Raw genomic sequence first — 27,183 nt, forward strand, 5'->3', positions numbered from 1 at the left:
TCTTTGTCAGAAAGCTCTTCTAACCTCTGCTGTGTGCACATAAATCAATCTTGGATATATCTCCAAACAACCAGATATTTTTTAATATTTTTTTTTCTCTTTATCAAAGAGACCACCAATTTTCAAAGAAACTCTCTGAAGACTTTAGCAAGAAGAGCGTTAATGTAAGCACAAAGGTCACTCAGGAATTCAGGTGCAAGGTGTTGGTAGGTGGGTGCTGCTGCACATTTGAAGGTTCATTTATTCACAGGATTTTTAAAAAATCACCGAGGTGTCGAGGTTGACTCAAACCAAAACCAAGGGAGATATGATTTTATTTTCTGCTACATAAATACTCTCTTATTTGTAAACGGCGCAGAGTGCCATACAGCAAAGATGGCCATCTTTATGTAATTTAGCTCAGAGGAAAGAGCCGTTAATAGTCTAATCTCAGAAATGGTTCAACAAAAGGGCAAAAAGCTCATAAAATTTATTTCTTGCTAAGAGAAACCCCTGCAGTTCCTTAGAAATAATTTGCAGCCAGAATATCTTGTCGTTGCGTGCTGAAGTGCACCGTAAAAGGCTCAAATACAATACCATTGCCCCACAGTTAGCTGTATGACATGAAATTTCTCACCACGGTAATCAAATCATATTTCCTCAACGTGTCTAACATTTTTTTTGCAGAGGAAGAATGGACGAGCATCCGAGTCGGGCTGAAAGCTCCTGCTCTACGGCTGACAAGAGGCGGCTACAGAAAACATCCGTATGGTAGATACTGAAGGTGCTCCACACTTGTGATCTCCTACTCTCTTTGTATCTTTTTTTGTTCTCTTTTAAATTTTTCATAAGACGCTGTAACATTCACTTTATCGCCCATCAGCTTTTAAAACAAACAGAAACAAAATGCAAAATCCAACCTCTTGTGTTATTCTGATGTTAATTCATCTAGGGTTGTCCTTTTTCAACAATAAAACTCATATTCATATACAGGAAGTTTGTGATCATAATTAGCCATTTTAAACTATGTCCATTCTCCCTAAATTAGTGATTTCAGTATTTAGGCGGTGCACTGCAGATTTCTTCATACAGGTGATGTTTGTGGCTGTGACAGATTGGTTTCCATTTATTGCCTTTTGAACAGTGATAATTAAAAGGTTCTCAAGCCTACTTTTTCTTTTTGTGCTGGGTTAGTCATTGTGTAACTTCCTTGAAAAGCAAAGGTAACTTTAGCCTCCTACGCTCTTTGCTGTGCTCCTGTGTGCCAGATTAATTATAAAGTCAGAGAGGAGACAAAAAAGAAAAAGCTTTTCCCTGTTTTTACTTTTTAGGACATCTTGTGCTGTGTGTATGTTGTGAAACTTTGCTTAAATGTTATTATCACATATGAATATAGCAACAGAAGCTCATAAATCCCCTGGTAATGCATGTCAGGGTCAAGATACCACACTGCTGCTACAATGGCATGAAGGGAGGACGTTCTGCAGACTGTTTTTGTCCAATTATTATGAAATAAAGTGGTATTCATGGGATTTATCTCTTAAATTACCACTTTTTAATTACACTGCAGAGGTTCTGGAAATATAAAAGAAAATAGTGTTTCAGTCCAAGTCCTTTCAGAGCTTCTGTGTTGGACAATGTGGACAATAAATGTGTCTCTGTGAATAAAAGAGAGCTGTATCCATTCTTGCAGAATCTGAAACAGCATCCATCTTGAAATCTGGTGTGTGGCCGTAAACCATCTACATATTTATTAATTTGTCAAGTGACTAGATATTCACTGTTGCAAGGTAAAAGCATTATTTCCTGATATCGGAGTCTGCAAATGTTGGGCTGAAAGTGTCACCCATTCCTCTCATGTCAGTTAAGCTAAAGAAATTAATTAAATGAATGTCTGAATATGCAGCAGCAAGATAAGAACTATTTAAACCAATAGATGGATGTTTTTTTCATTCTAGTAAGGAAAATATCCCATTTGTTCATGTATAGCTGTGCACTTGAAGACATGAAATGTTGAATTTTCATTCAAACTAGTTGCTTAAAGGAGCAATATGAAATAATTCAGATGAAATCATCACAAAACAGTCAGTTGGAAGGAAGGTTACATTGAAAACAATTTCATTCTAAGCTAGCTGGGAGGTTTTCAGTTTTTCTTCTTTCAAAAAACAGAAAGGCACATAGTCACTGTTTATAAGTGAGGCTGTGAGGTTGCTGAGTCTGCACCAAGCTAACGCTGAAGCATTTGTAGCAGGCAAAAAGCTCCAGGGTGGTTTAAAGAACTAAAGCCAGTAAACAGGAGTGACCCAGAAGTTATTTCTTGTACCCTTAAGCAGCCGCGGCATCTTTTTGTTTTACTCTAATATCGGTTGAAGCAGGCTAGAAGCTAATGTTGAGCTAACAATGCTAATGGTGAATTAGTCCGCTTTAAAGATATCTCAAGCTACTTTTTTAATTACCAACAACTCCAGTGAAATGTATGTGTGAAGTGAAATATGAGTCAACAGTGGCGTTTTACTTCCTTTAATGAGTCGTTCAGAACTATAACAACAAGATGGCTAACAAAAACAATTCCTACAATGCTGGGGGCATATTAGCTTCATAAATGTAGTGAGTGCTCCTTACCGTAAAGCACCCAAGAGTGCAAGCAACAGATTGGACAATTCATGTACTTACCAACTTACTGCACGACTCATCTTCACTTGTCATCTAGAATCTTCTGGTGCTGATCTGATCTGTAATTGGCAACAGGAAACTCATGGAACCACAGTGAGAGTAATTTTTTGCTCAGATTTTTTGGTTACTGGGCTGCAGTAACCAACTTTGACCACTGGATTTCATTCTTACTCCATTCTTACATTTTGCACATTAAGCAGTAAATGTATATTACTCTTTACATTTAATCAATTAGATTTAGTGGAACCAGTTGACATAACGTAGTTAAATAAATTCAACATGTCTTCTCTTAGAGTGTACTTCAGCCACCCACTGGGGGCATTTTGGTTTCTTTCAGGCTAAATTTCAACATTACATTAAAGTTATTCTGTGTTAACGGTTTAAACCAAAAAGGGTTTGTTCCCACTGATTCCAGCAGGAAATAAAAACTCAAGTCTACAGAATTAGATTTGAACTCTTGACATTTTTCTGAGTGGCCTCAGCTGTGTTTCCACCATAGGAGTTCCGGTGACAGGGAAAATACGCTTGCTCAGTCTTTGCTAAGACATATTGCTACAGTTTCAACAGTGAGTGATGTCACTGATCAGCACCAAAGGGCGTCGACGAACATTAATAACGGTAAAATTGTTATATTCTGTCACTTTACGCCACAATTTAATCCACTCAGAGTATGTGCAGAGCAGTTGTGTGATATAAAAATCAGTGTTCAGTGACCAGAAGAAGCACAGTTTTTATGGTGCTCTGTTGGAGACCACAAAGTGTGTAAATTATGGCTTGGGGGGGTATTTTTTCAGCATTGGGAGCTTTGAAACAGTGATTTTAAAGCAGCGTCAACGCTGCTTATTTTCTTTTCCTTCCAATCTGCTTCACCAGCAACATTCCATTCCAATCTTGCAAATGTTGGTTGTTTGGTAACGTCTGCCACTGTATTCCTAGTTACAACCAATCAGCATGAGTTAACCACAAGTCCTGCCCAGTGACTCTACCAGGCCTTTACGAGTACACACTCCAGTTCAGGTACTCAACTGATCCCTGAAATGACCCGGAAGTACCCAAAGTTCTGATAGAGGAATCAAGCTTATAAGGTTGACGTTACATTAAACATGAGTTTGCATGAACTTGAGAAAGTTAAATTAAAATTTAAGAGATTGTTCGAGGGTTAAAAAGAAAATGGGAAAATGTGTTGTGATTCATGCATTCTAAAGGTTATTTTAGAAAAATGTTTATGTAGTGTACACCGCAACAGCTTGGTTGACAATATGTTGTTCTGTGGCTCAAATAGCGTCTCAGATCTTTGTTAAATTTCAGCCTGACTGCCTCGTATTCTTAGAAAAATGTGTCTCTTATAAAGCCAATCTTGCAAACTCTCTGCTTCCTTGATGATTTCAGCTGTTGCTTGATTTGCAAAAGCCATTACCATAGTAACACACCTCCAGACAAGCACACTTTGCCCTGAACAGAAATAAAATGGTAGACTCCATTAAATGCAACAAATGGAAACCAATCCTTTAAGATTTGAAGACTTGAATGTGTCTAGATGAGCTAAAAATCTCTAACAGAAATGTTAAATGTTCTGAACTTTTAAATTAACTTCAGATTTCACCCTAACTGACTGCTTCATTTACGTGACTGCCATTTAAAACAAAAAAAGACGCTTGTTTTTTGTTTGTTTTTTTTTAAATAATGAGAATGTGAGATTGTGATTGTGCAAAAACATTTTGCCTGGGTTGAAAGCAGTCACAAATCCACAGTATGTAATTTCTAAAATGTGCTTTGTTCTGTGTGTATTCTGTATTTGTACATAAAGCATTTAATAAAAATAACATAAACCTCAACCTAGTGTGGAAGACTTAATAAATAACAGGCAGCGGAGTTTTAAATAGGTACTTTTATGCCGTTTGTTAATAATCCTTGTATCTAAAATTTCACATTTGCTCTTTGGCGACAGCTAACATGTTTTATAAAGTCCCCAAATGAATCACTTGTAAATTAATTTACCGGTATATTCCTTCCTGTTCTATCATCACTGTAAATGTCATCATTATTTAGAAACTAATAAACTTCTTCTCTCAACCCATTCTCTCAAGTGTTACATCATAAACAGACATTGATTCACGCTGATACTGTTATAGAGTTTTAGAGGTAAGAACTCCTCGTATATTTACGTAATAATTTCTTAAATATGCTCAGCACTCGACGCTGGCGCAGGAGGAGGCTCTAGACATTGGTGTTGATACTCTTGTAGTTTTTTTTACTGGAAAAAAAACCATAATCTTCAACTTTTTTCTATGTTGCTTCTTACCTCTTTTGTGCATTTCTGTAATTCACTCTGAATAAGCTGTCTGTGCTCTGGAATTTCCCATGTTATTAATACTAATCCCCAATTCTATTCAGCGGTTTGAACTCTCTTTTGTGATTAGCACACCTGAAGCCTGACTCCGTTTAAGAGTGTAGATCATGGGACTGAAAGGAAGACTAAACACTAAGCAGGTAACCCTAATGCTAATCCTAACTTATCCTAGTACGTCCAAATAAGACAACAAGACTTCTTTCGTTTCTTGAGGACGTTTCGTTTTTCATCTGAGGAACTTTGTCAGTTCTAACTGGAATTTGCAGAGTATCGTTCTAATAACTTGTAGTAATATATGACCTGTAATAACACGTGAATCCCCCTCTTCCATACCCTCTGAGAAGTCCTTTATATTGTTAGGCCCTGTTGTGTTGGACTGGTCCATTTGAGAGACATTTGGTCAGACGCAGGAAGGTGAAAAATAGACTTAAACTGGGGATTAGGAACAAAGCATTGCTGTTAGAGAGGCAAAACATGTGGCGTCCTTCATCAAATGTTGATCTCTCCCGTTTGATGCAGATGGCATTCTTTACTCATCTCTCGAACCATCTATCTTCTATGTCTTCTGAACATTATCATGCTCAAAAGTTTATCACTTGTCTTGTGATGTTGGAGGACCACTGAGTCACGGCCTGAAGACTGGCTCTCCTGTTTTGCGCCATGCATTTTTGTTGTTCTGTTTCTTCTGTAGGTCTGGTCAATCCTCCCTGCATTTGGACTGCATGTAAAACACCGCTAAGCTTTTGTTTGTACGTCTTGTGCTTCCAAGTAAATGGTTTCTGTCTCAGGGTGTCGCTGGGATTAAAGATCACCGGGATTTGCGTTCTAGAGACTTCTGGCCCAAGTGGGATGGTATAGGCATTTAGTGCCTGCTGTCCTTGTCTTCTCCATTTGCTGCTGTGGAGTCATTTCCAGATTTCTTGGCCAGTTTAATATTTTATACCCCTGTGGTTCCATTCCCTTCTTTTTCTTTGGTCTTCATGGGAATTTTCTAAGGCAATTGGACTAAAGTTGCAACAACTGACAGTTTGTGCTCCAGTGCGTGACACGAGTCACGATAGGTAGGGTTTCTGGTAGATCTCAATGCCAAGACTTCCATCCTGTTAAATTTGCAGAGTGCAGAAGGACTTAGAATGGTAAATGGTAAATGGCCTGTATTTGATATAGCGCCTTCTAGAGTCCTGAACCCCCCAAGGTGCTTTACAACACAATCAGTCATTCACCCATTCACACACACATTCATACACTGGTGGGGATGAGCTACGATGTAGCCACAGCTGCCCTGGGGCGCACTGACAGAGGCGAGGCTGCCGAGCACTGGCGCCACCGGTCCCTCCGACCACCACCAGCAGGCAACGTGGGTTAAGTGCCTTGCCCAAGGACACAACGACAGCGACAGACTGAGCGGGGCTCGAACCTGCAACCTTCTGATTACGAGGTGAGCACTTAACTCCTGTGCCACCGTCACCCACAAGAAGAGCAGTTTGAGGTTGTGCACACCCTCCCTAGTGAACTCAATGTTCTTGTCTGACGTCATTAGAACGTTTGAGGAAGCAGAAATACAGCATTGAACTCTTGCAAAGGACCATCACCAAGCCACTGATATGTGGATGATACATAAAACTTGAAATCCCACATAATCCAGTTAGAATTGACAAAGTTCCTCGAAAGGGAAGCAAAGCACCTTCAAGAAACTAAAGAAGTCTTGTGTCTTTATTTGAACCTACTAGGATTACCGTGACCTGGATGACTGAAAACCTTCACCAGCATAATCTTAATTTAATTACCAAATGCTAACCTCCACTTTAAAAAAAAGTAAACCTGCTCGTTTTAACCCGAAAATAAATGCCCCCCCCCCCCCCCCCCCCCCCCCCCCCACCATCTCTAACTAGACCCTTAAGAAATTCAGCTAAACTGTTTTAAAAGGAAAAACTAAATTTCAATAAAAGGCTCTAAAATGCTGAACATCACACCAATGGAATAAACAAATTTCTCATAAAATGTATTTTTGTTTGCCTTGAATTGGTTTACTTTTTTTCACAGTGACGAACTGTAACAGCTATGTGTTGTGTGTGTGCATGTGTATGTGTGTGTGCATGTGTATGTGTGTGAGCGCGCGCGTGTGTGTGTGTGTGTGTGTGTGTGTGTGTGTGTGTGTGTGTGTGTGTGTGTGTGTGTGTGTGTGTGTGTGTGTGTGTGTGTATACTGCATGCAGCCTGTTTGTCTAAATGTGTTGGTGTTGATCAAGATCAATGCAGCCTTCGTGACAATCATCTGTTCTTCCCTTTAGATACTGAAACACACTACTGTGTGTTTGGTCAAAGCAGAGAACACAGCAGGTGAGTGAAGATGTATGCATTTACATCGGTACAACAGTCTGTGTATTTTAAACCACAGATGTCAGTTTGAAACAGATTGAAATCTCCGTCTGCTCTCTGTTGATAGGATATGCACACAAATACACGCGTGTCCATGGATCACATAGCTGATCACTAAGCAGCTTTAATTAGATTTTTATATTTAAGACTGTGTGATTCTGCTCTAATGCAGTTTGTCATGTTGCTTATGACTTTGCATGGAATAGATGTGGAGGCAGTCTTTGTACAGGAGCTGCTGCTGAAAGAGCATCAACTTGAGGGCTATTTAGAAAAATAATTGCTGTTCATTTTTTATCCATTTCATTGTCTGTAAATGTAGCACCTGTGCTTTTCTCTTAAAATCTGACACAAGCATGCAGAAATCAAGGTATTTGAGGAAAACTAGCTACTATGCTGATTTATTTTTTTGCTTTTTCTGTCTCGTTATACAATGATGCAATCAGCAGCTAAACGTCTGCGATTTTTTGTGATTAAAAGAGGCATGCTACTTACTTATAGCAATGCTTTTAAAGTAACACAAAACTGTTTCCTGCTTCACTGCCCTACTGGTTGAAAGTGGAATTACAACTGTCGTAAATAACCCTACCATAGCAGAGTAAGGTCTAGCTGCAGACGCAGCCCCGACAAAACACGCCCCCATGTGCCTGTTGAGCTTCCCCGAGCTCCCCTGGTGGTCAGAAAAGGGAAATATCTCAATAACGGCAGCCCTCCCAGCGGGCGGGGAGAGCTTAAACCTGGGTCGGATCCAGGGCGCAGCATCCCGCTGTCTAGCATAAGAGCTAAAAGCCATAAAGCAAATAAAGAGTGCCCCCTAGGATACCTACCCGCTCCACAAGACTATCAAGAGAGGTTTTTGGTCAACAGAGGGCTGCAGAGTGGTGTAAAACATATGAAACTGGTCAAGCTTTTAACCCAACAGTCCCTGGGATCAATTTTAAACTCTTAAAAACTATCTATTGTTACTTTAAAGCGGAATTCTGGAGTTTTTTCCCAAAAGGAACACTCTTCAGGAGAAAAAAGGTATTGCACTTTTAACCCCCTATTCCTAAATCTGACATTACAGTTGGAAGCAATTCCTCTAATTTGTAAATACGCACTTCTAGCCGAGAAACAGAGCTAACACACATAGCCTATTTCAAAGACTTAGTTGTCCATAAGAAATGTCGCCAACTCTGCATCAGTCGAGGTACGTCCCCAAATACATGTGATTTACATCAGTACGTTAGCAGGTGTCTGAAGCTATTGGCTAATGCTGAGCGGTGCTCAATTCAAATTGGATGGGACTCTACGGAACGCAAACATCAAAAACATAGGATGTCCAAGGAAGGTCCCTCCTTTCTTCCCTCTGATTGGCTAAAAGGGCTCTCCTCTGATTGGTCATTTCATTTAGCAGAAACCTTCCTTCTCTCTCTAAGTGCAGACATTTTTTGTCCCGTTTTATTTCTGCAGCCAGATTTTGGCGAGTGTTGTGAGGAAAACTTGAACTTTGCGCTATAATAATCATTCTGTCCTGTTTTAATTGTTGGCTCTAAAGCATTTAGGTTATCTTACTAGATTCCTATTAGACTATCTTATGTTTTAACTTTAATAGGTTAAGGCAGTTTGCAAGTTAATCGTGTATCATTTCTATCACATCCTACTTTTCCAATATTTCCCTAAGGGAGGTAGACTTAGCAAAAAAATTGTCTTATTGCCTACGTCACAGTAAAGGGTAAGGCCTCATTTACCCTGAGTGCAGAACATATGCGTATTGGAATTCATGCGGCTTCTGCAGAGACTGAAAATTACTGAGTCCAATCAGTGCATTTACACTGTCTGCGTACGGTGTGGAGCAGATCCAAATGTGAAGCTGCGAAATCTTTCCTTAGGTTTTCTATTTTATCAATGCCGCATGCAGATCGTTATGAAATTCAAGAAATTACATGAGCCAGACAGGTAAGGAGACTTGGTGCAGCATGGAACAGCAGTAGCCCAGGAGGTAGAGCGGGTTGTCCAGTAATTGGAAGGTTGCAGGTTTGATCCGGGCTCTGACCAGAGAATGCTGCTGTTGTGTCCTTGGGCAAGACACTTTACCCACCTTGCTTACTGGTGGTGGTCGGAGGGACCGGTGGCGTCAGGGTTCGGCAGGCCTCACCCGTCAGTGCGCCCCAGGGCAGCTATGGTTACATCGTAGCTCATCCCCATCAGCGTGCAAATGTGTGTGAATTGGTGAATGACTGTGTTGTGAAGCGCCTTGGGGGGTTGTAGAACCCTAAGAAGGCGCTGTACAAATACAGGCCATTTATTTATATTTATTAAAATAAAACCCTTACATATTTTTTCCAGTTTCTTTTGTTGTCATTAATGAGTGGCATCAGTTCTCAGTCTGTGATGGTTTGAGACAACAAGTTCGTTTTTAGTGTACCAGCTCCTCTCTATACACACAGTTGTGTGAACTGGCAAGCTGTTTTCTTGGTTGTAATGATAAAAATTGTCAGTTAAATATAGCATATAAGAGACACACACGGTGATATTTAAAAAGTGAAATGAAGTTTATAGAATTTACAGAAAGTGTGCAATAACTACTAAAAACAAAATTAGGCAGGTACATAAATGTGGGCACTGTTCTCATTGTATTGATTCCAAAACCTTTAGAACTAATTATTGGAACTCAAAATTGTTTTGGTAAGCTCAGTGACCCTTGACCTCCATACACAGGTGAACCCAGTTTTGAGAAAGAGTATTAAGAAGGCCAATTGTAAGTTTCTCTCCTCTCTCCTATATTCTCCTATATTCTCTGAAGAGTAGCAACATGGGGGTCTCAAAACAACTCTCACATGACCTGAAAACAAAGACTGTTCACCATCATGGTTTAGGGGAAGGATACAGAAAGCTGTCTAGGAGATTTCAGCTGTCTGTTTCCACAGTTAGGAACAAATTGAGGAAACTGAAGGCCACAGGCACAGTTCAAGTTAAGGCTCAAAGTGGCAGACAGAAAATCTCAGATAAACAGAAGTGAAGAATGTTGAGAACAATCAGAGTCAACCCACAGACCAGCACAAAATACCTACAACATCATCTTGCTGCAGATGGAGTCACTGTGCAGCGTTCAACTATTTGGCGCACTTTACACAAGGAGATGCTGAATGTGAGAGTGATGCAGAGGAACCCTTTCTCCCCCCACAGCACAAACAGCTGATTGAGGTTTGCTAAAGCACATTTGGACAAGCCAGCTTAATTTTGGAATAAGGTGCTGTGGACTGATGAAAATAAATTTGAGTTATTTGGGCATAACAAGGGGCGTTATGCATGGAGGAAAAAGAACACAGCATTCCAAGAAAAACACCAGCTACCTACAGTAAAACATGGTGGTGGCTCCATCATGCTGTGGGGCTGTGTGGCCAGTGCAGGGACTGGGAATCTTGTTAAAGTTGAGGGGCGCATGGATTCCACCAAATATCAGCAGATTTTGGAGACCAATGTCAAGGAATCAGTGACAAAGCTTGTAAAGGAGAATGGTCCAAAATATCTTCAATCAGAATCCAGACTGTCATTGGAAGCTATAGAGGCTGTTATTTCTGTAAAAGGAGAATCTACTACAGGGGCGGATTTAGGACTGAAGAAGATCCGGGGCTTAACACACACACACACACACACACACACACACACACACACACACACACACACACGACACGCACTAGTCAACATCATATTTGTCTTGTACCACAATTTTTAATCTGAAGCTACATATTAAGCATATTCAGGGCAGAGTATTGTTCCTGTTAGTGTTTAGTGTGAGATGATAGTAAATATTCCCGTTATTTCTCCAATAACTTTACCTGATAAGCTAACTTTAGGCAAACCATCAGCACAACAAATATTTTCAAATAAGACTCACAAACCTGAGTCAACACCAGTCTCATCAAAGCTGGGGTTCTGTTGTTGTACTTTTTGTCTAAAAAACATCCTTATGTCCATCTTCACACATGCGTTTCAGGCAGAGAGTGTAGAAGAAGCCGGCTGCTGAAGGGCTTCTTCTTCAGTGGTGGAGGCTCAGGCAGGCTGCCAGCTGCTCCCTCTCTGTTGGACTTTGGTACTGCATGTGACTTCCACGATTTAGATCCGGGGCTTTTCATAAAACATTAGGGGCTTGAGCCCAAGTAGCCGGGCCTAACGCCGCCCCTGATCTACTAAATAATGAGTTCATTTTTTGTGGTGCCCAAATTCATGCATCTGCCTAATTTTGTTAAAACTATTATTGCACACTTCCTGTAAATCCTATAAACTTTGTTTCACTTCTCAAATGTCACTGTGTGTGTCTCCTATATGAAATTTACAACCAAAGATTTATACAGGAAAATCACAAAGATTAACAAGGCTGCCCAAACCGTCACATTCCACTGTAAACACACACACACACCTGGTGTAAATGAGGGATCAGATATCACTTTTATAGATTAAAAAAGATCATGCATACTTCTTGACAGGATGAAAACGTTGGATTACTGCTTTAAAACACACATTTATGAAGTAAAAATTGTGGAAAACGGAGCTGAAGCTTGTGAAAACTGCTGTGTAATATAGAGTGAAAACAGCTGACTGAGGATTTATGAAGTTCTCTTGAAGAGATGTTTACATGCACCTTGACTGGTGAGACTTTATTCATTGAAAAGTGTGAAAGAAAAGTTATATGATGCCTTTTCAATTCAATTTTAAACTCAATATAGCACAAATTCAGAGAACAAAGCAATTTAAGGGCATTTTACATAAATAAAAAAACAGCAGCTTCTACTGAGCAAGCACATCTGTCTCAGTTTATGAGAGGTTAGTGAAAGAGGAGAAAACAACAAACACAAGACAGCTGGCAGATTGGTGTGGCCGCTAACTGAATATCAGAAAATCTATTTACAAGAAGTGAAAATTTACATTAAAATATTCAAATCAGACTCAGGATGAGTAGAAAATCCATTAGCATTTTTTTCTTTAGGTTTTCCCACTAACACCCCCCCCCCCCTCATTTGTTCATTACAGAGCAGAAATAGCAACTTTCTGTTATTTAATCTTATTGTACCATTGAATGTGCATATTTTCCCTTTCCAAATGTCATTTCAAAGCTCTGCAATACAGGAAAATTAATCCCTGTGGCCAAATACCTGCTGACCTGTTCATAATGCACCCCTTCCTCAGGCCTTGTTCCAAATGAGCACATCTTTTTGAAAATGTATCTCAGGCAGAACACCTAAATTGCACTATTGTGCTGATAATGCATACAAAGATTTATGAGCAATGCTAGCCTAGCAAAAGAAGCAATTTAGTCAAACTTATTTGTTGCAAAATAAATGTCCTTGGGAGAAATTTCACTTGTGGCATTGCTGTTTATTTGTGACATTCACATGGATGTGATAAATGTCTGTAGATTTAGACATATACGACAAACAACGTTGATCCGGTCTGCATCACAGGAACATTTTGTGTTTATTGCTACAATCATTTGAGGCTTAATAATTACACAGGAGGGGCTCTCAGAAATGGCAATCCTGCACCAAATTTCCAGAATATGTTCCAAACATGCAATGGGTTCGCTCTTTGTCCATGTGCCACCTGTCTTCCATTTGTTTTAAATTAAATTTAGCCCAACAATTTTTGTGGTCTTGCTGAGAAATGGTGCTGAAAGCAAATGTTGATGCTGCCACAAAAAAGAAAGAAACGATAAATAAACGATAAACAAGCAATAGTGTCTTAAAGGTGTGGGACACGTTTAACCAATACATTTGCAGGGGTCTCTAGCAGGAATGAATGATTTGTAAGTTGTACTCAAGGATAACAAATATACCGGTGCACCATTTCCAGGAACTAGAGGTGAGCCACATCACAGCTGAGCTTCAGACTGCAGGTTTTGGAGTCTTATTTGATATTTGGACATCTCGCATCAGATTAGATAACAGTAGCACGACTCTATCACTGATTTACGACGTTGATGTTTTTTCTCCACAAATAACACAAGTCTGGAGGAGTTTCTGCTGTGTGGTGAAGTTGCTAATGCTAAAAGTTAGTTTCTACTAGTTGAGATGTTCTCTGTTTGATTCTCGGACATTAAAATAACAACAGCCTACCCTGACATATGTCAAGATGGGTGAGTCCATAAATGTTAAGTGACAGTGTGACATAAATCTGTCAGGCTTTTCAAATCCTAGAGTTTCACCGTCTATTTTCTATCCGCAACTAATGCAGGAGAAAGGTGTAGGAGACTATTTTCATGTTCTGGGTTTTCAGTGTTCCACACAAAAAACAAAAATTAAAACGGTTTTAAAGCGTAAGAGAAAATTTTTGAAAAACAGTCATTCTGAGTTGCACATGCAGGCTAAACATGAAATTAGTCTTCTACCTTTTGCTGTATTAGATGTAAAACAATAATAGATGGAACGCTCAGGTTAGAAAAAGCCATAAAGATCTAACTCACATTGACAATTTGCATTTGTGGACTTGCCCATCTTGGCTTGCGATGGGGAAGCTGTTGTTGATTTAGTGGCGAGGGGAGAGCACATAGTAAGCTAACCGTTAGCATTGGCAACTCCACAACACTGCAAAACACATTCAGGCTTGTTATTTGTGGTGATAAAACATCAACGTTGCAGACCAAACCGAGGCAGTAGAAGAGTTTCCAAATATGACAAATATCAATGAGTATGAATCCAAGTCCTGCCTTTCCCCCCATCCCCACCCCCAACTCATCTGGCTGATTTCTACTTCTTGAAACTGGAGCGTCAGAGCTTTTTCTCCACAGAGAATGACTTGCAAGACATTCATTTATACTAGAGATTACAACATAATTATTAAAGACATAAATATGATTTAATAAGACATCAGTGGTCTACTGGTGGGAGTGTCAGCCATGGGATTGGGAGATCAGGATTCAAATCCCGGTTGGGTCATACCAAAGGCTTTACGAATGGGACCCAAAGCCACCCTGCTTGACACTCAGCTTTAAAGGGTTTGGCTGGGTGTTAAACATTAAATAGTGCCTGAGTGCCGCTGTGTCTGCAGCTCACAGCTCCCCCGGGGGATGGGTCAAAAGCAGAGAAAAATTTTCACCAGTGTGTTACGTCTAATGGGACTTTAACTTTATTTATTCAAAAAATTTGTGAAAGAGAGTTTAAAAAAAACATATACCAAAACTTTTGTTTTATTGTCTTTGCTTCTTTAAAATTTGCACATATTCTTTTAAAAACCTTATTTGGTGACTAACAATTAAAAATATTAATTTTGTGATTAATGGTTTTTACACTGACGATCCTCAGATGTTGCTCAGCTGTTTTGTGGAATTGCACCACTTTGTTATGATCACACAACTGTAATGAGACGTGCCATATTTCTACCAAGCAATCTACTTTAATTAAGCTATTTTAAATTAATCAAGTACTTTATGTGTTCTTGTGCGTCCTCCTAGAGCAGAAAGCACTGAAATCACCAAGCACATGTCTGAAAATTGTCACCACATATGCTCCTCTTCCTCAAGAGACACAATAGCGTAGGGTATGTATTTATTGTTGTTTCCCATAAAGCGTCACTAAAAAAACATAAGCAGCCACCAACAGCCTTTCATTGAGCTGGAAAAGAATAGCCATTGAGTTCACTGTTGAATCCTTGTGTCAGCTTAATGCAAAATAAACAGGATGTCTTCAGTTTGGACTTGAATAGATTTTGTTGTCACACAAGATACTTTTCAAGGTTGTTTTCACTGAAGAGCATTATTGGAAATGGCGGTGAGCCGCAGGGCAACAATGAGCTCATCGTTCAATAAATTTTGCACAAAAGAAAAAAGTTAAGAAATGCTCGAAGGGGACATTCGGGAAGTTTAGAGCAAAAAGCAAGAGTCCAATTAGACAAAAAAATGGATTTTTGTAATTAGTTTAGTTTGCTGAAGTTACAACAGAAAAACCAGATAATTCATTAGCTGTGATTTAAGTTAGTACTTTTTCTTGTTTTGAACTTTTTGTAAATCTCATCTTTGATTTGTTTTTAAAAGACAGCTTTCATGTTTTTTTTTTGTTTTTTTTTTTTTGCACCTATGAGTTGGAAGTGATCCGTGTGTCTGGAAGCTCTGCACGCCAGAAACACTTTCCGATTGATTTTCATAACAAACCTCAGCGCCAAATCCCCAGCCAGCCAAAAGCTGAAATTTCCCAGCCTGCCATTGATGTCGGTGGATTTCTCTAACTGAATCCTGCTAATAAAACTCCTCTAAATTACCAAGTTTTTTTTTCAAGACACGTTACTCTTGTTTTGTTTATTTCTTCATCTGAAAGAACGACGTCTAAAGTGTTTAATGTCTTTGCAGCTGCCTTCACGTCACTTTGCCTTTATTCCATGCATGAATTCACTGTGACTCTTGTCCATCAGACAGAGCTGTGCTGCAGCCGCAGGCGCAATAAAACACTGACAGCTGCTTGTTTTGTTCATCTGCCAAGTTTCATACCTCTGGCAACATTTAGAACCCCCAACAAATACACTTAATTAAAAGCACATTGATCCATTTAGCAATATCTCCCTCCTATGAATTTGTTATGAGAAGTAACCATAATCTCCACTTGTGTTTTTATCAGGCGGAGAAAAGGTCAGGCTTCATGAAAATCAAATCAAACATGATGGGAAAACCTGAAGAGTGACCCACAGGTAAGGAGGAGATTGATTGTTTTTGCTTCATCAGAATAAATAATGAAGTTTTTATTTGCTTGGACTTGATTCTAATCCGTCTCCTAAAAAGTGCAACTGAGTTATGACTTGTTTAGATACAATGCATTAAATTGAATTTACAGTTTCAGGCTATAAATGTTGATTAAACCATTAAAACTCAAACGGTTTCCCTCGTTGGATCAATAAAGAGTCTGTCTGATTACCTTGACTGAACCAAGACTACAGGAAACTGATTTGTATTTACTTCAGGCTGAGGTTACCAAACTATGTTTACTCTGAATTATAAAAAATATTTAATTTCTTTATTAGGAATGTGTTCCAATTCGTCTTTGGCTGTATTAGTGGATTTAAAAAACCTCTAATTTCTCTCATTTAGAAAAAAAAATCTGTTTTATTTTGTAAAACCAGAATTTATTAGTCACTCTCTGATGGCAGTAAACACATTACTCAGATGTGAAATATGTAATTGCTTCTGCTTTGTTTAAAAAAAATCTAAATTAGCCATTAGGGCAATAAAATGTTTTATTTTGATATTTCTGGTAATGTACTTTCTAATTATGACAAAACTCATTTTCAGAGGCACAAACACAAAAAGTATTAAATTCTGGCAACAATTAGTAAAATAATTTTTTACACAGCTGTAAGGATCATGTTTTAACTTATTTTGTTTATTCATGTGTGTTTCTTCTGATTGCATTATTCGTTTCTTTTTTTTTTTTAAAACAGGAACGGGTTGTTTTACCCTTTTTGCTGACAGTTTCGACCACTCCTGCGGTCTTCTTCAGAGCTAGCCGCTAATGGCAGCGTCACTTCCTTCTCTGTTTATTGCCCATTTTGAGTATCCGCAGGTCTTTAAAGCCCATTCACCCATCCATCCATTTTCAGCCGCTTATCCAGGGTCAGGTCGCGGGGGCAGCAGCCTATAAGCCGAGACGTCCAGACTTCCCTCTCCCCAGCTACTTGGGCCTAGCCTGGCAAGCCAGACTAAATAAATGTATTATTTAGTCTGGCAACGCTCCATTGACGGCTCTCGGTTGTGGGGCGGGTTCTACCGTTGTCTTTCAAATGATCTCGGCATTCCACTGGACAATGAATGTGACATACTCTTGTTTCACTCTGTTGCATGATCCCACCCACCAGGCATATAGAGTGCCCTGATTGGCCCACAAAGAGGATAAAGCTCTGTGATTTGTTCACTAAGCAGATAGAGCACTATGATTGACCCACCATTATGGACCAATCACAGCTCTTTATGTGTTTGAAACCCCTCTAGAGAGCTGTGATTGGCCAGCCAGAATGCTGTTGGGGCTGCAGAGGTTCCAGTGGAGCGTTCCTAGACCAAACTTTGCAAAGCAAGAATTTGGTCAAGTTCACTAGGCTAGCTTGGGCCAGCTCTTCCGGGGGAATCCCAAGACGTCCCCTGGCCAGCCGAGAGACATAGTCCCTCCAGCGTGTCATGGGTCTGTGTTATGGCCAACAGCCTGGCCTCTTCAGGTGCAGGAGCCAGGATCATCCAGCCCCGGTGATCAGCCAGACACCGCCCCTCCTCCTCCTCTCCTCCAGGCTGCTGAGGAGCACAGCTGAGCTGAATCCCTCTGACGACCCACACCTGGGATAAAAAGGCGGTGCCTTCAGCAGTCTGGGAGGCAGCACTGTAGGGGTTCTGCTGTCCTCCAGGCCTCATTTTGTTTTGAACCCCTTCGATTAGATGAGTTTTAACTTTAGTAGTTTTAACTGTGTGATCCAAATGGATCTTTTGTTCTTGTCAACTTGGTTGACTCGGTTTTAAGGTTAACATCGTAGTTTACCGACTTTGGGATTTTAAAACACTCAGTGTTTTCTTAGTGCGTTGGTTTTTATTATCAACTTGTGGATTTTGGAAGCATCTTCTGTTTGGTAAAACCTTTAATACAAGTTTTAACCAGGTGTTTTTAATGTTGGTAATTGGTCTTTTAACCTTTTAGTCTTGGTTTTTGTTTGGCATTATTTTAATAATGCTTACCATCTGTTTGCACTTGTTTTAGAACCTTTTTAAATCCATTTTAAACCCACTATCATGTTTCTCATGTTACCCACTCCTTCATATTTTAACACCTCCTGTTGGGGGCGTACCATGAATAAAAACGATGAGTCTTTCTTAAAAATTATGAAATTACATTTGGAACTCCTGGACTCAGCGCCTAAAGGTGGGATGCTCCAACAGGCCTGTAGAGGCAAAGACTAAACCCAAAGCGAGAGGATTTAATCCACTATCTCAAATAATAATAATACCCACTTCGAGGAAGAAAACAGTCTTTTTCAAACAAAAGGAAAGGAAATTTAACCCTTATGGGAGCTAAATTACTAAGGTGGTTTGATAACACACGACAGGTGTGGCAGAAATCCCAAAGGCCTCACTCGCAAACAAAACCAGTGAACTCTAAAGGCCAAAAGGGAGAACTCAACAAGTATCTGTTTATAATTAATACAAAGGTTCTCGGACCAACAAAGGAAGCCGACAAATGTGTAAAACACAATAAATCTAAGGAGTCTAAGGAGGAATATTCACGACTATTAAAAACTTAAGGAGACTACGGAGGATTAATTTCAAAGGAGCTTTAAACCACAATGAGTCTAATGGAAGGATGTGAGTGATGACAGTCTATTAATCAACTTTGGGATGAAATAAACTTCGTGGTATACATCACTCTCTGATCCCAGCACAAGGATGTAGAACCCAACCACATGGGGAATGCTCTGGATGTCAGCTCAGGGATCTCTGGAAACTCTCGTTCCACCCATAAAAGCAGCAGCTTTTCCCTCTCGGCACCTCTCAGCGTCCTCTCAGTCCGGTCTCATTCACAGCTCTCCAGCTCAGCAGTTCCTTGCCACAACCGTTTTTTTCTATTTCCCACAGCTCCTCTCAGTCGGGCCTTATTCACCGCTCTCCACCGCTTAAATGTTTAAACTCTGAGTTGATGAGTTTTTACTAAAAGGAAAATAGTAGAACTCTGAGTGATCCAAAGGGATCTTTGTTTGATGTCAACTTGGTTGACACAGTTTTAAGTTTAACATCTCCTAGGGTCTCCTCCTAGTTCGACGTGCCCAAAAAAACCTCACCAGGGAGGCATCCAGACCAGATGCCCGGGCCACATCAACTGGCTCCTCTCAACGTGGAGAAGCAGCGGGTCTACTCCGAGCCCCTCCCAGATGACCAAACTTCTCACCCTATCTCTAAGGCAGGGGTTCCCAAATTAGGGGTTCCCACAAGATTGCAGGGGGTCCCCACATTTTTGTCTTTGCTAATGTTGTGTGGTTAACAAGATTTCGTTTGAAAAAATACATATATAAAATCCCAATAACATAGCCTACAGGCTATTAAGTTTGGTCCTGGAGGGCTGGTATCCAGCACGTTTTAGTGGTTTATCTGGTCCAACACTTGATCCAGTGGTTGAGTCACCTGTGCAGCAGCTCACCAGGCTCTGCAGAACCCTGTTAATCACCTGCTGATTGAAATCAGGTGTGTTGAAGCAGGGTTAAAACTAAAACGTGCTGGATACCGGCCCTCGAGGCCTGGAATTGAATAGCCCTCCCCTACAGTATAATCAGAACTCCATATATAAGTTATAACTGTATAAAGATAGTAAATGATCACATTTAATGTGTGTGTGTTGGGGTTGGGGGTCCTGGCTAGTCTTGGACAGGAGCAAGGGGGTCCTCAAACAAAATGTTTTGGGAAACCCCGCTCTAAGGGGGAGCCCAGCCACCCTGCAGAGAAAACTCGTATACGGCCGCTTGTATCTGCGATTTTGTTCTTTCGGTCAGTAAAGCTCGTATAGGTGAGGGTAGGAACGTACGTCAACCGATAAATCGAGAGCTTTGTCTTCCAGCTCAGCTCTCTCTTTACTATGACGGATCGCTACAGTGCCCGCATCACTGCAGATGCAGCACCAATCCGCCTATTGATCTCACACTCCATTTTTCCCTCACTCATGAACAACACCTCATGATATGTAAAGTCCTCTTCAAGGTCTTTAAAGCGTTTTGGATGGGTTGGTCCTCTTGTTTACGGTCTCGTTCGTCTGTTATGTTCGCTCGGTGGTATAATATTCTGATCACTGACATTTTATGTATGGTAGTGTGTTCTGATGTCCATAATAAATGTTGGTCTGTGTGTGTTGGACACACAACCATGAATAGAGACAATGGGGTCTACACATTGGATTACACATGGGACTGTGTCATTGGCAAAGAGAGCGCGGACAGCGGAGGGCGACACCGTCTTCTGCTGCCTGCAGATAAACTAGACATTAGCCATTAGCAGCTAGCTGAGTGGTCGAAACTGTCTGCAAAAAAGGTAAAACAACCTTCATCTGTGTTTTTAAAAAATAACCGTTATGCTATCACGTTTTAACTGTTTATTTTAATTTTTGTAGCTAAAAATATTTTGAGATCAGTCACAAAATAGTGAAAATTTATATTAAAGCTCTCATTCACTTGTTTTTTTAATACATTTTCTTGCATCTCTTATGGGTCATTCTCTGTAAAAAAAAAAATCTGGTGCTCTTGTTTCAGGAAGTAGAAGTCAGCCAGAGGAGAAGTGGACAGAAAACAGCATTATTCATGATATGCTGACATATTGCCTCTTATTGGCTAACAGCAACGTAACTCTTCTACTGACTGTTCGTTCTGCAACGTTGATGTTTTATCTCCACAAGTAATACAAGCCTGAAGGAGTTCTGCTGTGTGATGGAGTTGTTAATGCTAACAGTTAGCTTCTACTAACCAAGGAGCACTTTCCTCTCTCCTGGCTGCAAAAATCAACACAGCCTTCCCGATTGTGAGACAACCTGGGTGAGTCAATGAATGCTAATTTTCAGTGTGACACAGATTTTTGTGGTTTTTTCTGACCCGAGCGTTTGCTTTCTTTTGACGGTGAGTGTAGGAAATAGCTCGCATGTGACTCTGAAACCAATCGTATATTTAAACTAACAAGTAAAAAAAACGGTGTTCTCCTGCTTTTTAAACCATTCTAAATGTGTCTTTTTTAAAAGCAGAAAGGAGATAAGTTACTGAATGACATACATTTCTTTGGAAGATATGAAATGCCCTAAATAAAAAGAAATGTTAATATATTGTCCTTTCTGCCCGAGTGCGTTTTCCTCCTACAGTCCAAAAATATGCATTCTGGTTTAACTGCAGATTCTAAATTGATGGTGAATGTCAGCATGCATGATTGCTTTTCTCGCGTGTCTCTGTGTTGGTCATGTGGCGGTCCGTCCACGCTGTCCCTCGCCTGGCGCCTGGTGGGAGCCGCAGCGCATGCAGTCAAGAGCAGGATATGAAATGTAAAATGATTGAATGGACCGAATGAAAGCTCAGACGCAGCCTCTGACTGAGAACTGTGGAAACGGCTTCTTCTCACTGATTAGCAGCTTGTCAGCGACAATGGAGACCTGCCCTACTTTACTCTGCGTTGTTATCTGTTTGACAGACCAGTGAGAATTAAACATTATTTTTTTTACAATGTAGAACTGCTTTCATATTTTACCTGCATCCAAAGGGATGCAAACATCACACATTATAAAAGAGGATGCAGTGCTGGAGATGGATTTAGATCTTAAGCTGTTAAAGTGCTTAAAGAGACAATGTGCAGTTTTCACCACTAATCTTTGGAAATATTCATCGAAATGTTGTTGAAAATTAATTAAATGATGCCCAGGTGTTAAAAAAATTGGCGGCTTCATAACCATAAAAATCTGGTCTAAAATGCATGGGAGCGGGTCTAAGTCTAACATATTAGACACCATGGCTGTTTCTCAATGTCAAGGCATCTGGCCTGGCGAGACGATGTCTTGCGAGGCCAGGCGCCTTACTTACGAGGACACTGTCCGTCGTTGGTCAAAGAAAATGGTTAAATGGAACAGACTTGCATCATGTGACAGCAGCTTCCACGGCGGTCACGTAACGTCATGGGACACAGGAGATAACGTTATATTTTATACGTGTTAGTTTCAATATAAATATATAACAAGCCTTTTACTTTTTCAATTGTGTGCATGTTTATTAAATTAAAAATATATGTGATTTACTACCCGCTAGCCACCGAAGCTGCAACTAATAAGCAACTCACCAACAATAGATAACTTCTTTGGATCTATAAAATAACAATTTTTAATTAGTTGGTTTACTTTTAAACTTGAAAATTGTCACCGAAGTAGCTGCCGGTGTCGGTACAGGATCTGCTCGGGTGCAGGATCGGCTCGGGGTCCTTCGACTGCCGGTGACATCACATCACTGCAAATCTACTCGGCTTTCACACACACGTTTTGGAAAGACCTCAGCAGTTTTGTTAATAAATTCTTGTTTGTTACCACCTAAATGCTTCCTTTATAATTGTAATTTGTTAATAAAACACCATATTATCTTTGTTTTGTAAAGACTGAAACTGCGTAAAACCAACATCGGACTGACAAAAAATAGAACAGTTCTTATATGTGAAGCCTTATCTGTTTGTATTAATGTGGAGCTCGTCTGTACATTTCCTCAGTTGTTATCTAAATACATTCTTTGACTCAAAATATTGCTTGGTGTCTTTCAATAAAGTTCTTATATTTTATTTTGCCCCATTTCATCAACATCAAGAGCTTTTGAGGGTCACCGTTTATCATTTGCTTATATTTTACATTTCCTTTAGAAATTCAAACATATTTTCTCCAAAAACTATTGATTTTTGGACTACAGGACTACAACCGCTAAGACTACGACCGCAAATTTGTTCTGACCAATCAAAATCATAACGTGATAACGTAACTTCCGTAAGCTTCATGCTCAGCCGATCAACTACTTCGACATCATCGGCAGTCGAAGGACCCCGAGCGGATCCTGCACCCGAGCAGATCCTGTACAGACACCGGCTTCTGATCCGCCGTCCTTTTGAAAATACCGCAGTGTATTCTGGGTAATTTTTGACCAAGGCTAGGCTACAAGACACATCCCGTGTATCCTCGCTCAGCTAGCTAAACGGCTAACAAACGGAGAACACACGCCTCGGTAGCACATGAACATTGGAACATGCCTTGGCGGCTCCCGATGACGTATCTCCTAGGCAACCAAGGCAGGGCCAAGACATCAAAGCAAGGTTCCTTGGCATTAAGAAACACCCCATGTTTCCTTCTACGGGAGCTCATGAGGACAAAATGGATTTACTGATTTGTAACAAGCATTAAGTAAACTTTCACCATTCATAAACATTGTTTAACCATTTACCTCTTCACTCGTTGCCAGTAATGCAAGGGAGTCTGATGTGCTTGTCATTTTGCTGGAGGTTGAGCTCCCTGCAATTTTCTACCCTAATGGCCATCCGTTGGCAAGGTCTTAAACACAAAAATACTGCTAGAAGTTAAATTATGAAGCTAAATGTGTTCTTGTAGAAATGCAACATTTTTTGCTAATTCTACAATGTCCTACACTTATTTATAATCTGTGTGGTTGATTAAAGCGGAGGCTCACCAAGAAACCAGCAAGAGTTCATCATGCCGACTGAAATTGAAAATAGTCTTCTACCCCTATTTCCTGCATTGGCCACCACTCACCCATCTTGGCTTGTGATGGGGAAGGCTGTTGTTGATAGTAGAAGCTAACCGTTAGCCTTAGCAACTCCACAACATGGCAGAACTCCTTCAGGCTATTGTTATTTATAAAGAAAAAACATCAGCATTGCATTTTTTACCCAAGAAAGAAGAGCGAATAGAGGCAGTGGAAGAGCTGCGTTGCTGTCAGCCAACCAGAGAAGAGATGTTTGCATGTCATGAATAATAATGAGTAAGACTCATGATTCTGCCGTTTCCTGATCCCCACTTTTCTGAGTAAATTCTGGTTCCTGGAACATAAGTGCCTGGGCATTTTTTCTACAGAAAACAACTCACAAGGCATCCATTTATACTAAAGACCACAGCAGAGTGTATGCCTACTTTAAAGGGATTCTATTATATTTGGCACCCCTAGTGTCCGTTAGTGAAAGCAAAAGTGAAGTTTCTCCTCGCTGTGTGTTCGTCTTTTTAACACCTTAATCTAAATGCTGAAATGTCTCCCAACCTTCCTTAATGTCTAAAATATGCAGGAAACATGTGGGAAGCAGACTGCAGCGCTGGCATGTCAGTTCTACTTTAATAAGTCCAATAGGAACTCTGAAGTTGCAAGTGCGGTATTCTGACCACAGAAGGCGATAGGGGTCTGAGTGATATTTCATTAACCCAGTAAAGTATGGAACTAGGATTGGGACAATATTACATTTAACTTGTTCCTAGTTTTGTGACGTGAATGTGACTTTTGTTTAGTAGCATGTAATTCACGTTTTGTAACGCGTAACTTTCATTTTGTAACAGGTAAATTTGTTTTGTTGTATGTATTTCTCATTTTGTAACATCTAACTTCAGTACGTAACATGAAACTTTTATTTAGTAACTTGCAGAAAAAAATCAATGTACAACTTTCAAAACACAAATCTCAGTATACAGTAACAAAACTCAAGTCTACAAGTACAAAACATTTTGTCCTAATTCTAGCTTGCTTCCAACAGGAATTGTCTAGGACAGGAATCCAAGACTCATGATTGGCTGGTCAGACAAAGCCTGTCATTGTTTCATTGGGAAGGAAGCTCGAATTGGGACAAAATATTTTGTACTTGTAGACTTGAGTTTTGTAACTGCAGACTAAGTTTTGTAACTGTAAACCGAGATGTGTGTTTTGAAAGTTGTGATTTGAAACTTGTACATTGATTGTTTTATGCAAGTTACAAAATGAAGGTTTAATGTTATGTGTCAAATGTTACGCGTTATGAAACGAAAGTTATGTGTTACAAAACAAGAATTACATGCTACAAAAAGAAAGTTACAGTTACAAAACATGTTACAGGTTACAAAGCTTGGTACAAGTTACATCTATTGTCCCAATCCTAGTTCCATAGTAAATGGTCATTTAGCACATACTGGTTCAAGAAAATGATTTAAAAATATGATTATTATTGCAAAGTATCTCTAATGCTTCTTGACTTCACTGGAAGGTACAACTTCTACCTAAGTGTTGTTCATCTGTGGATTGAGTAAGCTAAATTTGTATACAGCACCCCCAAAATGTGTGAAAATACCTTCAATTTTTACACATTTGTATTCACTCTTGTTTTAAGTTATTCGGTCAACTGAATCATGGAGAGCATTATGCATATTGGCCGTTTTTGCCATACACAACAGCTTGGAGTTGTTGAAGGTCAACCAGCTTGGCGATGTAGGTCACTCAACCTGTCCAAGAGCTACCAATCAGAAGCCCATTGGGTGCCAGTCAAATACTTGTGACTGGCACACACCTGGAAGCACCTGGAGCTGAAAACAGGAAGCAGGAGATTTTGACACATCCTTAGTGGTTCTACCCACACATTTTACTCTGTCGTTTATTTTATAAATGCACGATTCTTACAAGTTATAAATAATTGAAAAGGAGACTAATCAAGCTTTCCAACCATATTAGATTCACTTTCATAAAATTATTCTGCAGCAAAGAAATAATCAACCAAACCCAAAATGGGCCAACTATTCAGTGCACATGATTCTGTCTAACCAAGTTAGTTTCTGACAATGAAACAAGAATATGCATGGTTGAAACTAGACGTTGCACAGCTTGAGCCGGCACAAACATATTTTGTGGTCATGTAATGACACCATCTGCTTGCGGGTTCAGACTGGCTGTGTGAGAGAGTGAGACATCCTCGGATGGGCAACACTCGCCAAATTCTGCCAGCAACTGTGAACAAATAGACCATCCCTGCCAAGTCCCGTGCTGAGTTTTCCATTTTCTTTAATAATCACACCTATTTGTTCTCTACAGGGCAAATAAAAGCTCATTTGGAAAGAGGTCTAGGTGAGCGTAAGGAGGTCTAACTATCCGTTTCAAGGACGGGTTTATAGTGCGGAGCTAAAAGCTGCTTCTCCATACAAAATGTCACCCCGGATGTCGGGCGCTTGTTGACAGATTATAACTGGGGGATTCACAAAGAGACAGCCAGTGGATCGAGGGGATTTACCAAACTGCATTTGATGCACAACCAGCCAAAATGTCAGACTGGGTGCATAAACAGCAACAAACCAAGGACACGGGTGTCATTTGTCATATGAATCAGAATCTGTTGAGAAAGATGGCTGCACGCTTTTTAAATGAATAGTGATGCACATTATTGCATTTAGACTGAAAGAAAGATTGATGTTTTAGAAAATGAGCTCCCTTTTTCTCAAGGGTTGGATAAGAGAATTAATAACAGCAAATGGTAACTTAAACAGGAAATAGCAATATAATATGAATCTGTTCTAAAACTTTAGAGTTTTTTTTTCTCTTTTACTTTTCATTCAAGCAATCATTTGTGTTATTTATGAGCTCCGTGTGCTGCTGATTGTTTTATGTGAGGATGGAAGAAAATCAGCTTAAAAGCTCAAATCTGAGCTTGGTATCAGTCTTAAATCTCAGGAAAAAGAGCAAATAATTACCTTTCCCAGACTGACAAACAATTAGATAAACATTTGCTGTTATTATTCAGTTTGCTGAGCTCCTCCTTTTGTTTGTCTTACAGAAACGCCAGAAAGACAACGGACTTCCCCACCTGGTGGACAATAAAACTTTAGGCAAAAGTTCCTGAATGTCGTTAACTGGTTTTCTACTTTTTGTTTTTATACTTTTCAATAAAACAAAATTAAAACCAATGCTTAGTTTATCCTTGCTGAAGGTTGTTGTCATTTATCACATCCAGCCTTTGCATGCTTCCAGTACTTATTTATTTTTTATTAATAAATGGTTCCCTGAGTGCTGTCAACAGGAACATTTTAGTTCATTAAGTAAGTCGAGCCTGCTGCTGGCTTCCCGACCAAATGTCACTGACACTTTATGAGCCAAACACGTTGGTGTTTGCTGGAAGATCCTTCTGCTGCTGCTCACAGCTCACCTCTAGACACTTTCTTACTGGAAGCTGTAACGAATGGTGCTGTCTCCGGCTCTAAATTTGGCACAGGATGATTAACAGTAGACACAAGCAAATGCAGACCTCCCACTGTTCAAAATACAATTTAGAAAATGCTTGTGACTCTTCTGCTTTTCTGAGTTTGTTTG

The 27,183-nt window shown here is 39.9% G+C and overlaps 1 protein-coding gene across 3 annotated transcripts in view; it reads left to right on the top strand.

Moving 5' to 3' along the window:
- Nucleotides 1-26,779, top strand: part of khdrbs2 (KH domain containing, RNA binding, signal transduction associated 2) — a 165,833-nt gene extending 139,054 nt beyond the window's left edge. Inside the window, exons 9-12 of one of the 3 annotated variants that reach the window (XR_008565676.2) lie at nt 667-763; nt 7,293-7,341; nt 15,963-16,032; nt 20,608-26,779. Coding sequence is in view for 1 of the 3 variants with exons in the window: in XM_054750129.2 (XP_054606104.1) it covers nt 667-761 (95 nt within the window). In the remaining 2 variants the exon portion in view is untranslated. Of the gene's footprint in view, nt 1-666; nt 4,488-7,292; nt 7,342-15,962; nt 16,033-20,607 lie in introns of those variants that run through there. The other 2 variants (XR_008565675.2, XM_054750129.2) reach the window with 2 other exon arrangements.
- The last annotated feature ends 404 nt before the right edge of the window (nt 26,780-27,183 follow it).

The sequence above is a fragment of the Nothobranchius furzeri genome, chromosome 12 (genome assembly GCF_043380555.1).
Source record: "Nothobranchius furzeri strain GRZ-AD chromosome 12, NfurGRZ-RIMD1, whole genome shotgun sequence".
Taxonomy (NCBI): Eukaryota; Metazoa; Chordata; class Actinopteri; order Cyprinodontiformes; family Nothobranchiidae; genus Nothobranchius; species Nothobranchius furzeri.